The 12,534-nt window shown below is 45.4% G+C and overlaps 1 protein-coding gene across 1 annotated transcript in view; it reads right to left on the bottom strand.

Annotated features, from left to right (window-relative positions):
- Positions 1-349: 349 nt before the first annotated feature.
- Positions 350-12,534, bottom strand: part of ASB18 (ankyrin repeat and SOCS box containing 18) — a 63,561-nt gene continuing 51,376 nt past the window's right edge. Inside the window, exons 5-6 of the mRNA XM_060015465.1 lie at positions 2,474-2,587; positions 350-1,716 (exon numbers count right to left, since the gene is read on the bottom strand). Coding sequence (XP_059871448.1) covers positions 1,531-1,716; positions 2,474-2,587 — 300 coding nt within the window. The 3' untranslated portion in view covers positions 350-1,530. The remainder of the gene's footprint in view (positions 1,717-2,473; positions 2,588-12,534) is intronic.

The raw sequence follows: 12,534 nt of genomic DNA, 5'->3' as shown, positions 1-12,534 counted from the left end.
AGCTGAAGGGGGATGCTGTCCTAGCCCTCCCTTGGCCTGACCCGCTGTGTTGAGATCTGGCCATCCACCAAGGCGCAGCCGGTCTACTCCTTTCGTGACGCCCACCCTCATTCTTTTCACCTCCACAGTGGGCTTCACTCACAGACAGAGCATCCCACCTTAGACCGCAGTTATCTACTGGGGTGTGGAACCCCCCACTTGCGCACTGCAAACAGTGGGATGGCGTGCCCGCCCTCCTGAGGTTCGTCCCAGCCGCACCTTGCACGGGCTCAAACTGGAAAATGGGCAGCCACTGCTTATCCTCAGAGGATGAAAACAAAGAGTCCTTGTTTTAAGAGATGGTTTTTAATAGAAAATGTGAGGTCTAGTAGGGCCAACAGATTGGGAGACAGTTATCAATGAAGAGATAGTTTATTAGTCACCATTCCCAAGAGAAGGGTCACACCACACGGGGAGGCACCAGGGTTGATCAGGAAGTGGGGGGAGGGGACATGGGCAAGAGACTTTATTGTGGTTTCCATGGAAAGGATAGGCGAGGCAGGACACACAGGCGTAGGACTGGCTAGTCTGAATGACTGCAGTGGGCTCCAGGGCAGAGGGGCTGGCCTTGGTTGTCGGGACTGGCTCTGGAGGGGCAGTGGCTGGAGCTCCAGGGAGGTGGTAGGTAGTGAACTCTGGGTTGGTCGAGTTGTATTTGAAAAGGATGCCTGGGGGCATGTTGTTTACAATCTCTAGGAGTTGGCTAACCCTGGGAGGAGCAGTCCCTCCAGGGTCCGAAAGGCCCCAGATGTCGAAGCACCAGAATACAGAAAATAAAAGACAGTTAACACAGCCCTCGACCTTTAAGGATGCTCTCCGATCCCGGATGGTCGGGCTGAGCTGACGGCAACCTCCAGGAACCCGTGTCTGTCCCCGGCATCTGGCTTCCTGGACTGTTCCCCACAGCTGGATCCGCTGGCGTTTGGTAAGGCTGTTGCACAGAAGACCCACGTCGGATCAGAACGTCTGGCTCACCGCCCCTCTGACGTCCTTCTAGGGACTCTGGACTGTGATACGCTGGGAAGCACCAGTGGGCTCCCAGGCAGGGGCTCTCGATACAGAAGTGTCCTCTCTCAGTGTGTACGTCTGTCACGTTTGGAGGACAAAGTCTTTCCAAGGGTCTGAGCACTAGGAAGGGTGGGGTGTTCCCCTTGAGGCAGAGGGTCTGAAGGCTGGGGGGGGCGGGGTGCAGCTCGAATGCTGCCAACGCATTGTGGGCAGGAGACAGACCTTGGAACAATATGTATACCTTTTAGTTCAACCTCCGTTGAAAGGTACCTTCTGATACAAGTACTACGATATTCACAGTTCCAGTCCTTACAAGCAACCCTGAGAGGCAGAAAGGGCCTTTATTGCCAATTCCATGCCCAGGTGGACCTGAAGCTGGGTGAGGTCCGTGCACAGGGTGGGTGCCAAGTCCCATCCAGGGCCCCTCGTAACCCTGGAGCCTCCACAGAAGAGCACAAGTGTCTTGGTCCAAATCTCTGGGTTTCAGTGCAAAACCCCCTCTGGCTCCAGAAGAAGGTAATTTTGCAGGGACTTCGGCAAGGGCAACTGGGGCACGAGGAAAAAGCACTTTCTGCTAAACAGCTTCCGAATGGCACAGCGGCAGAGATGCTGCAGACAGCGCGGGCTGTGGGCCAAGGCAAAGAGGGACTGGTAGAAAGGCTGGTGCATCTGAAAGGAAGGCGGGGGAACGTCAGTCTGGGCACACGGAACCGACGCACGTCTCTCTCCCAGACAGAAGAGCCCTGGCGGCACAGGTGATCCTTTCCCGGCTACTGATGCGGGACAACCCTCCCCGAGAGGGTCCGGATACTTTTCTCAAGTGCAGCTCCTGCCCAGTCAGACGGAAGTCTGCTTTGGGTGATTTCAGATACTATGGGTAGAACCTCCTAGAATTCCCCTCTGCCCACCCGCTTTGGAGAGCACACTTTGTTGTTCAGTAATCTGAACAGGACTCAAGTCAGTGAAACATGAGGGGACATTTTCTAGAGGCTTCTAGAAACAAAAAGTTCTCTCTTTCTTAATTGACAGTCACCTGTGGACTTTGTTGTGTGTGGACGCAGTGCCAGCAGCTGCCTCGGCCATATCTTAAGATATCAGAGAAAGAAACTGACACCCAGGAGCCAGGACCTCCACGGCCCACCCTCCTCTGGACAGTGGTTACTGCAGCCCTGAGCGTCTTAAGCCTGTGTGGGTCGGTTTTCTGTTCCTTGCAGCCCACAGGACCCCAATCAGAACCACAGGCTGTGTGATTACTGGGCCTCCAGAAGAAAAACAGACACATCAGATATGCCCCCAATTTGCCTTTCTCTTCTCTTCTCCAGATGTTTTCTACTTACCTGAGTATTAGTGCAAAACTCCACACGTGGGTGAACAGAAACAGACGACAGTCTTGTACTAACGGGGGAAGAAGGGGCAGCTTCCTCACCTGAAACACTTCTTCAGGGATCACCTCCTTCCAGGACTCTGACACACGGAGCTGAGGGTAGGAGTTGAAAAGAACCTCGAGGACAGCTGGGGCTGGCGCGCAGGTCTTCAGCACCTGGTTGGAAATGGTGGGAGGCACATTTTGGGTGGGCTGGGTTTTGGGTCCAGGTGGGCAAGGGTGGGGAGACAGGAGGGTGTGCTTGGGTCCCACTGCTGCCACTTCCTGGCTGTGCGACGTCACTGTCCTTCCAGGGAACAGTAGCAATCCCAGTAACAGTACAATAGGGCCGTTGTAGGGCCCCAGGAGCTAGTGCACAGGTAAGCACAGGGCAGAGCTCTGTAAGGGGCTGTCTTATCAACACGAAACGTCTGGGCCAAGCGGTAGGCATTCAAGTTCCCAGGAGGAATATACTGATGGCCGGGCAGGCTCCTTTGGCTCCGGGGAGCTGCTCAGAGAAAAGGAAATATGCTCTGCTGGGAAGGAATTTGGCCCAGGGATGGTGTTCCCAGTTTCTTACTTCGATTTTCTAATGTGTTGGGAAACTGGGGGAGAAGAATTGCTTCGCTGTTGCATTTCTTCTCCACTTGGCCTTTCGTTTTACTTTCAGAGTCCCCACTGGCAAAGAATGTTTATTTTCTAATTTGCAAAGTCTACAGTTCAAGTCCATCAGCTTCATCATAGAGATGGAAACAGTACTTGCTTTTTAAAACATAAACTTCTTTTTGGTGTTGTTGTTATGAAGAAGTTCGAAAGTACACAAAGTAGACTGAATAGTAGGGGGAACCCTCACGTACCCACATCAGTTCATGGCCAATCCTGCCCTATCCATACCTCCAGATCCCCTCCCTAATGTTATTTTAAAGCAAATTCAGTGTATCATCATTTCATCTGTAAATATTTGTGTGTCTCTTAAAGGAAGTTTAGAAGAAATGCAAACACAGTTGTCACTGTAACAGCTGAGAAATTAACAATAGTTTCTTAGTAGCACCTAATATATAGTCGATGGTTAAATTCACAAATTTCTCTTAAATGCCATTATATCAAAAACAGTCACTTGTTTGTTTGAATAAGAATTCAAATAAGACCAACATCTTTACATTGGTTGATATATTTTCAGGTCTTTCTTTTCTGTCTCATGTTGACATATTTGTGGAAGAAACTAGGTTATTTGTCCTGTAGAGTTTCTCACCGTTGGGATTTTGCTGATTGTATCCCTGGGGCATGCCGCTCTTTCTCGGCTTTCTGTAAATTAGTAGTTGGGTTCAGAAGCTTGACCAAATTCAGATTTGATTTTGGGGAGGGGCAGGGCGACTTCATTATTCTCTGTTTGTGAGGTTTAGGACTTACCAAGTGTTGCAGAATTGTTCTTTTTATTTCCTGGTTGAGAAAACTGAGGTGAAGCAATTTTTCTAAGGTCAGGCACCAAATACCTACAGTAGACAACAGTCGGAGCCAATGGCAAGCCTGGCCTGCAGCACGCTCACCGGTGCTCCTTGAACACACCCAATACGGTTGCTCCCTTTACAGCGTACCTAGCTTCCTTCAGATCTAACATCCCTTTAAGACCCAGGAAAGCAAAATTTTTAAATTTCACATTTCTTTGTTCAGAGATAACCGCTGTCAACATTTTGTATATACTAAGGTTATATGCATTTAGACAAGGAATTAATATATATGCCAAAATGAGCCAGTGCTTTGTACATCATTTTGAAAATTTATTTTTTATCAAAATAGATTGTGAACAATTCAAAAATTATAAATGAGCATTTAAACATCATTTTTAGTGGCCATAAAATATTGTATGAACATATCATAATGAATTCAATGAATGAACTACTATAAGTTGCCTCAGTATTTTCTGATATTATAAACAGTGAACATCTGTGAACACAATTCTCTCTCTGCCCCCAGCTGTAGTTATTTAGATTGCTTATTCTGCATTGCTGGAAGTAGAACTGCAGGGTCGAAGGCTGTGTATGTTTTAAGGCTTTTAAAACATACTGTCAAATTATAAGTAAGTTATTACACTTTTTAAAGAACTGAGTATGAGAGTGCCTCTTTCTTCCTACCCAGACCATCTCATTAATTATTTAAATCTGATAGGTACAATATGGCATGTTTACTTTTGGCTGACCATTTGCCTTTCTTCTTTTGTGAATTGCTGAATTATGTCTTTTGCTCATTTTTTCTACAGTGTATTCATTTTTTCTATTGATTTATAAGTACACTTTATTTATTAAGGTTATTTTTCAGGTAGGGAATCATTTTCACAAATAATGGTATTTTCTCCTCCTCAATATTATTTTTATTTTTATTTTTTTGCGGTATGCGGGCCTCTCACTGCTGGTGGCCTCTCCCGTTGCGGAGCACAGGCTCCGGACGCGCAGGCCCAGCATGGCTCACAGGCCCAGCCGCTCCGCGCCATGTGGGATCTTCCCAGACCGGGGCACGAACCCGTGTTCCCTGCATCGGCAGGCGGACTCTCAACCACTGCGCCACCAGGGAAGCCCTCCTCCTCAATATTAATATTTATTTTTATTGTCCTATTACATTGGCTAGAGCGTTAAAATCCAATGTTAAATAGCAACATTGATAGCAGGCATCAGCATCTTAGTCCTAATTTTAATAGGATTGTCTCTAACATTTCACCATAATCTTGGGTATTAGTTTCATATAAATACTCTAAGTTAAGGAAATATCTTTGTATTCCTAGGTTACTACAAATTTTAGGATTTATTTTTTTTGCCTTTTTCTAGCCAAGTTGATACCAAAAGGCTTTCCAGTATTAACCCATTTTTACCTTCACAAAACAGACTCTGGCTATTCTTCTAAATAGAATGGCAGATTCAACTTGCTAAGATTTTTGCAGCTCTCTTGATAGCTAAATGTGGTTTACAGTTTCAGCTTTTTGAGCTATTATTGTCAGGTTTTTTTTTTTTTTTTTTTTTTTTGGTACGCGGGCCTCTCACTGCCGTGGCCTCTCCCGTTGCGGAGCACAGGCTCCGGACGCGCAGGCTCAGCGGCCATGGCTCACGGGCCCAGCCGCTCCGCGGCATGTGGGATCTTCCCGGACCGGGGCACGAACCTGCGTCCCCTGCATCGGCAGGCGGACTCTTAACCACTGCGCCACCAGGGAAGCCCTATTGTCAGGTTTTAATATCACTTTATGTTAACTTAGTAAAACCATCTGAGAAAACTATCTTTTTAATACTCTGGTAGATTTTGAAAAGTAGATAATTATTGGAAATAAGAAAGCATGACGGACCTTTCATTTGAAGTTTTTAAGCCTAGCCTTTAGTTGTAGGTGATAATTTAATATTTTCAAGTTCTTTCATGGTTACTGGCATATTTTGTTTTGATTTCTTCTTGGCTCAATTTTGTTCACCTATATTTTCCTGGAAAAAGGAAAGAAATTTAGCATTTCATGTGTATCAGTCAGGGTTCTAACAGGGAATAGATGGCGTACTCGATACAGGATCATTCCAGGAGGGTTTATTGATACGGGGCTTATTTATAGCCAGGGGAACCACAGGGAACAGTGCATTGATATAGAGCCGGCAGCAGAGCTACTTCCACTCCTGGGTCTGCAGGGTGAGTGCATGGGGTGGGTGATCCTGGGCTGGGGACACACAACCAGCCTGAAGCTGAGAGGGCGCCAAGTGGATACATCCTCTGACCTCACTCTCCTTCCTCCCCTGCTTCTGGGACACTGCACTGGTGAAACCCAGGAAGCAAGGGCCAGGAGCCTTGCAGACGTGTCCACGCAGGTGGAGAGCAAATCTGGGCGGGGGCGTATCTCCACTGTATATAGGAATAAGCACCCTGTCTCATTTGAGATTCACTGTGATTGTATTTGCAATTGTTTTTCATGTTTAGTCTTGCTGGAATTTTGTCTATTTTAATTTTTTCCTCAGGAAACCAGCTATCGGATTACATTGATCAGTTCTCTTTAAAAATATTCCAGTCTATTACTTTTTGCCTTTATCGTTATTAATCCCTTTCTCCATTTCTCTTTCCAGCTCCTTGGACTGACTGCTCAGTTAACTTGACAATATGTTTTCCCTTGTGTCACAATAAAGCAATTTTTCAAGCGCTCTGGATCTTCCTTTGAACAGAGGTGTGGTCAGACCCATAAGTTCTGACGCACAATGTTGTCACTGTCTTTCTTTCTTAAACAGTCTGCAATTAAATAACTACTGATGCAGTATTCATTTGGGAGCATGTGATGAAATTTTCAAAAAGTTAATTTTTAAAAATTTTTGGCCACACTGCGCCTTGCGGCTTGCGGGATCTCAGTTTCCCAACCAAGGATTGAACTCGGGTCACGGCAGCGAAAGCCTAGAATCCTAACCACTAGGCCACCAAGGAACTCCATAAATTATTTTTAAAAATTAACTTCCGCTATTAATTTTCTGGAGTATTGTATTCCGGCTTTAAATAATGTCTGATTTTGAAGTACTACAAGTTGTATTCTGTTTGACGGTTCGAAGTTCAACATGTATATGTCACATTTATGACTGGAAGCTTCTAAAATTTTTTCCCCTACTTTATCTATGGGAAAGACTGAGATATGAATTAAAAATCATCTAGAATTATTATTTTTCAGTTACTTTCTCCATTGTAACATAATCTCTTTTTGGCATGTAAGGTTCTTAATGGTTATCTCTTCACTGTGGACTGTATCCTTTATCAGTGTCGAGCGAATCTTTTCTTCTCATTTTGCGTATTTCCCTGGGACTCTTCTACATTGCATATTGATATCAGTACATCATTTTATTTTCAGTTTGTTTTTGCTAGAATTACCTCCGCCCACTCTTTAATTCTAACCTTTTGTTTCACGTTGTTTTAAAGTGTTTGAGAGTCTCTACTGGTAATAGGGTAACTTAAGAAATCTGTATTTATTGTTATAGATAATCTGTCTGGTTTTACTTCTATCATTTTATTCCTTACGATTTTTTATGCTTCTTGTTTCCTTTGTTGTCTGATTTCTCTTACACAGGTTTGTATTTTCTTTGTATTTATCTTTTATATATTTAAAAAAGATTTTTTTTTTTTGGCTGCATTGGGTCTTTGTCGCCTTGCGTGGGCTTCTCATTGCGGTGGCTTCTCTTGTTGCAGAGCACAGGCTCTAGGCGCTCGGGTTTCAGTAGTTGTGGCTCGTGGGCTCTAGAGTGCATGCTCAGTAGTTGTGGTGCACGGGCTTAGCTGTTCCGCAGCATGTGGGATCTTCCCAGACCAGGGATCGAACCCATGTCCCCTCCACTGGCAGGTGGATTCTTAACCACTGTGCCACCAGGGAAGTCCCTATCTTTTATATTTTGGAAGTCTATATCTCATTTAAAATTGTACTAGTGGTCACCTTCAGAATAAAAAAATATCAACCTATATTTCTCTAAACATCAAAATAGTATCTTTTGCGCTCTAGATGTACCATTATCCCTTTTCTCACCTCTCTTAACCAGTTCTTCTCCCTCCTTAGTAACATCTGAAGTTTGTGTTCTGGATTATAATTAGTACAAGATCTTATTTTATGCTATATATCTCCTTGGGAAATAACTTTTGGTAGTTGCATTTAGTTTCACCACCTGCCTGACAATTATTTAAGTTGTCTCTATTTTAACTGGATTGTTTAAGCCATTCATTCCACAGATATTTAATCAATTTCCTACTAGACGTTAAAGATTGTGTTATGTTTGTGTGATAACAAAGGCAAGCCTTGGCTTCACAGAATTTCACGGTCCCAAATGATACAGTCTCAAATAATAGTAGGAATAAAAATAAATGTATAGGTGCCGTAGTACTATGGTGAGAGAATCACCAGGTGCTAGAAACGACACCTAACTCAGACCTAGACTTGCAATGGGGTGGTGAGCTGATCAAGGAAAGATTTCTGGAGGAAGTGACATCAAGCTAAGACATGGAGTAGGAGTTACGAAAGGTGTGGAGAGTTCTGAGGACCAAGATGTTCTAGGTGGAGAAAACATTTACCAAACTTGGGAGGTGAAAAGGAACAAAAAATATTGGCTGTGGCATGGAGTTGGACACGGGGAGTGGTGAAAACTGGGACTGGAGAGGAAAGCAGGGTCGGATCTAGAAGACCACCGTCTGCCATGACAGGGAGGCTGGACTTACCCTGAGGGCACCCAAGAGGCCTTGAAGGATGGTGAGTGGAGGAGTGACAGGGTCAGGTTTTAATTTTAGAAATGTCACCATGGCTACAGTGTCGAGAAGAGTTTCATGGGGCCACATTGGAGGCAGATAGCCCAGTTACGAGGGTATTTTTGCAGTCTAGCAGAGAGATGGTGGTGGCCTAACCTCAGCTGGTGGCAGCCAGGATGGAAAGAGAAGAAGGATTTTGAGAGATATTTAAGAGGTCGACCTGAGACAATGTGCAGATTGAGTTTCCCAATCCTGAGACAGTCTTTCCCATCACCTCTTGGTCAGCTGGGTACTCCCATCCCATCTGGCCTTTTGTCTCCACTACTCCACCCAACCCGCCCTTGCCAAGAGCGCCCATGAGCAGGCTGCATCTGGTGGTCACGGCTCTGCCTCGCCTCGTGCTGTGTATCAGCACTTCTGACACAGTTGATCACGTCCTCCACTTGATGTGTTCTTCTCTTGGCTTCCAGGAAGCCACACTTCTACTCCTTCACCTCCCTCACTGCTGCTCCTTCTGTTTCCTCTGCTACTTTCTCATCTCTGCATCTTCTCCCTGCTGGAACGGCCTTGGATTTAGTCCTCCTTCCTCTTCTCTATTTACTCTCCCTTCCTGGTGATCTCATTCAGCTTCCTGGCTTTAAATACCATCCATATGCCACCGGCCCTCGAAAGCGTATCTCCAGGTCAGTCAAACCTCCCTCCCAAGCTCCAGGCTTGAATAGCCAACTGCTTACTTGATATCTCCTTGTGGCTGGCTCTGTCTCACACTTAATGTATTGGAAACGTAAATCCCAAGTCTCCCCCTCACCCCCGGACTTACTTTCCCCATAAGCTTCCCCATAACAGTTGATGGTGCATCTCACCTTTCAGTCTCTCAGGCTAAAAGTCTTGGAGTCATCTTTGACTCCTCTTTTCTCATGTCCCACAGCCAATCTGTCAAGAAATCCTGTTGGCTCCACCTTCAAAATACATCCAGAATCAGACCACCTCCCTTGTCCATGCCACCATCATCCCTCAGGTGGATTAAGGTCACAACCTCCTAAGTCATCTCCCCACTTCCCTTCTGTTCCTCCTAAAGTATGTTCTCAATGTGGAGACCACAAGAAGCCTCATAAAGTGTTAGTCAGGCCACACCCCTCCTCTGCTCAAACCACTCCAATGGCCAAAGTCATTGCAATGTCCTACGAGACCCCACATGGTCTGTGCCCCTCCCCCACCTGTCCCATCTTATCTCCTGCTACTGTCTCACTGGTTCTCTCCACCTTCAGCCACACGGCTTCCTCTGTTGTTCCCCACGTGGATCAGGCTCACTCCAGCCTTGGGGCCACAGACTCTTGGCCTGTCTGCTGGGCTGCTCTTTGCCTAGACATCTGCTTAGCTGATTCCCTCACCTCTCTCAAGTCTACTCAAAAACCACCCATCCTAACTACCGTCTTTAAAACGCACTGTCTCCCGTCTTGCTTCTTCTCCCCTAGCCCTTATCATTTTATTGGCCCATTTATTATGCTTGTTTTTTTTTTATTTTATTTTATTTTATTTTTATTTTATTTTATTTTATTTTTTTATGCTTGTTGTTTAATGTCTGTCTTCCCCATTAGCATGGAAGCTCCATGAGGGAAGCAATGCTTTTTCCCCCTGATTTATTCACTCATTAGGTATCCTAAGCGTCTCGTATGTTGTTGGCAAATGGCTGGCGCTCAATAAATATTTGTTGAATAAATAATGCAGTAAACAGAAATATTTTTTCTTTTAAAAAAATGCATTAGGAAGGCATGTCTTACGAGCCCTTGATATCTAAAAGTGTCTTTCTTTTGCCTCAAAATGAAAGCTATCTTGGCTGAAACTAGAATTCTAGCGTCCGAACCTTTTCTTTAAAAGTCTGTAGGTGATATTTCATTGTCTTACAGTAACACTGCAGCAGAGAAATCTGAGTCCAGCCTGATTTTTATTCCCTTATGATAACCTGTTTGCTGCTTGGATACTCTGCAAGCCTTTTTAGAACATTTTTTTTAGAATGTATATAGGTATGTGTCTCCCATCACTGATTTGCAGAGAATGTCCATTCAACTTCTCTATGTTAAGATATTTTAGTGCAGCTAAGTCTTCTTCTATTATGTCTTTGATTATTGTTTCTGATCCATTGTTGTATGTTCTTCAATAATATCCCTTATCTGTGAATTGGCTCTCTGCTCTTTGTCCTTTACGACCATCACTTTGTTTTTTAGTTTCTTGGCTTTGTTTTTTCTTTTGCACTTAAGAAGTTCTTTTTTTTTTTTTCTTTTTTTGTGGTACGCGGGCCTCTCACTGCTGCGGCCTCTCCCGTCGCAGAGCACAGGCTCTGGACGCGCAGGCCCAGTGGCCATGGCTCATGGGCCCAGCTGCTCCGCGGCACGTGGGATCTTCCTGGACCTGGGCACGAACCCGTGTCCCCTGCATCAGCAGGTGGACTCTCGACCACTGCGCCACCAGGGAAGCCCTCTTTTTTTTTTTAAATAAATTTATTTATTTTTATTTTTGGCTGCGTTGGGTCTTCGTTGCTGCATGTGGGCTTTCTCTAGTTGCTGCAAGTGGGGGCTACTCTTCGTTGCAGTGTGCAGGCTTCTCATTGTGGTGGCTTCTCTTGTTGGGAGCATGGGCTCTAGGCACGCAGGCTTCAGTCATTGTGGCACACAGGCTCAGTAGTTGTGGCTTGGGGGCTCTAGAGCGCAGGCTCAGTAGTTGTGGCGCATGGGCTTGGTTGCTCTGTGGCATGTGGGATCTTCCTGGACCAGGGCTCGAACCCGTGTCTCCTGCACTGGTAGGCGTAGTCTTAACCACTCTGCCACCAGGGAAGCCCCAGAAGATCTTTTAATATTAGTCCTTTGTAGTGAACATTGTGGTTGACTTCCCAACACTCCAAATGATTAGATTAATTCAATCATGATAATTCTATTCCACTCATCATTTAATGGTTTGGGGAAGGGCAGGTTTAAGCCAACTGAGGCCAATAAGACACAAAGAAAGACTTCCTCAGGGCTTCTAGAGAAAACAGCTGGATCTGAATAGGAGGCTGGTTGGCCCAGTTGCTGGAAGCCATTTAGGGACCAAGAGAAGGACCATTTTGAGGGCAAGCCTGACTTGCTGAGCTTGAAAGGCATCTGGTTCTTTGATGATGTCACTGAGACTCAGAAACCACCAATCCTGAAGCCTGTGCTTCTTGTTAGGAGAGATACAAGGGAGGCTGGAACCAAGGGGCTGCCTGGTGGGGCTGTGACTATGAGAAGGAGCCGCCTGGGGGTACTGGAGCCATGGAGATGCACGTGCTGCAGTAGAAGCTACCTGAGGTGGAGGAAGGGGGGAGAAATACCTTGGCTTTTCCCCCTCCCCCTCCAATTCCCCATGGTGTCTCCGTTGGCTGAACCCAGTCAGAAGCCAGCTGATATGGGGCTCCGTGTTAGCTTGAAGGGGCCCTGTACCCTATCAGGATGTAGAGCAGAACACAGAGGCAGCAGGGACTGGATCTGGGGGCACACATGCAAACAGCACAGCGCCCTCACTTACATCATTGATTTGATGTTTTTAATGAATCAGTTCTGCCTTCTACTTCCTTTAATGTGTAATCTGACCTACCACTGTGCTCTTGCTTTCTTGGTATAAATTTATCTCCATCTTCCTTTTCATGCCATTCTATTGACTCCTCAGCTTAACCTGTCTGGTTTTATGGATTTAAAGACTAGATCTTCTTGCATTCCATAAAGGATGGCACACAGGGCACACAATTTTTCAGATCTTCTTCTGGATCTTTTGATGAGAGGTACAGATTTCGTCTCTACTCTCTGGATGCTATCTCATTTTTCTTCTTCTGCCCTTCCCCACAATGAATCCATTAATTTTTTTCTGTATTCGTCTCTGATTAAGGTGAG

This window comes from Delphinus delphis, chromosome 7, assembly GCF_949987515.2.
Source record: "Delphinus delphis chromosome 7, mDelDel1.2, whole genome shotgun sequence".
NCBI lineage: Eukaryota > Metazoa > Chordata > Mammalia > Artiodactyla > Delphinidae > Delphinus > Delphinus delphis.
The sequence above is the reverse complement of the archived record's forward strand: the minus strand, read 5'-3'. Positions and strand labels throughout refer to the sequence as shown.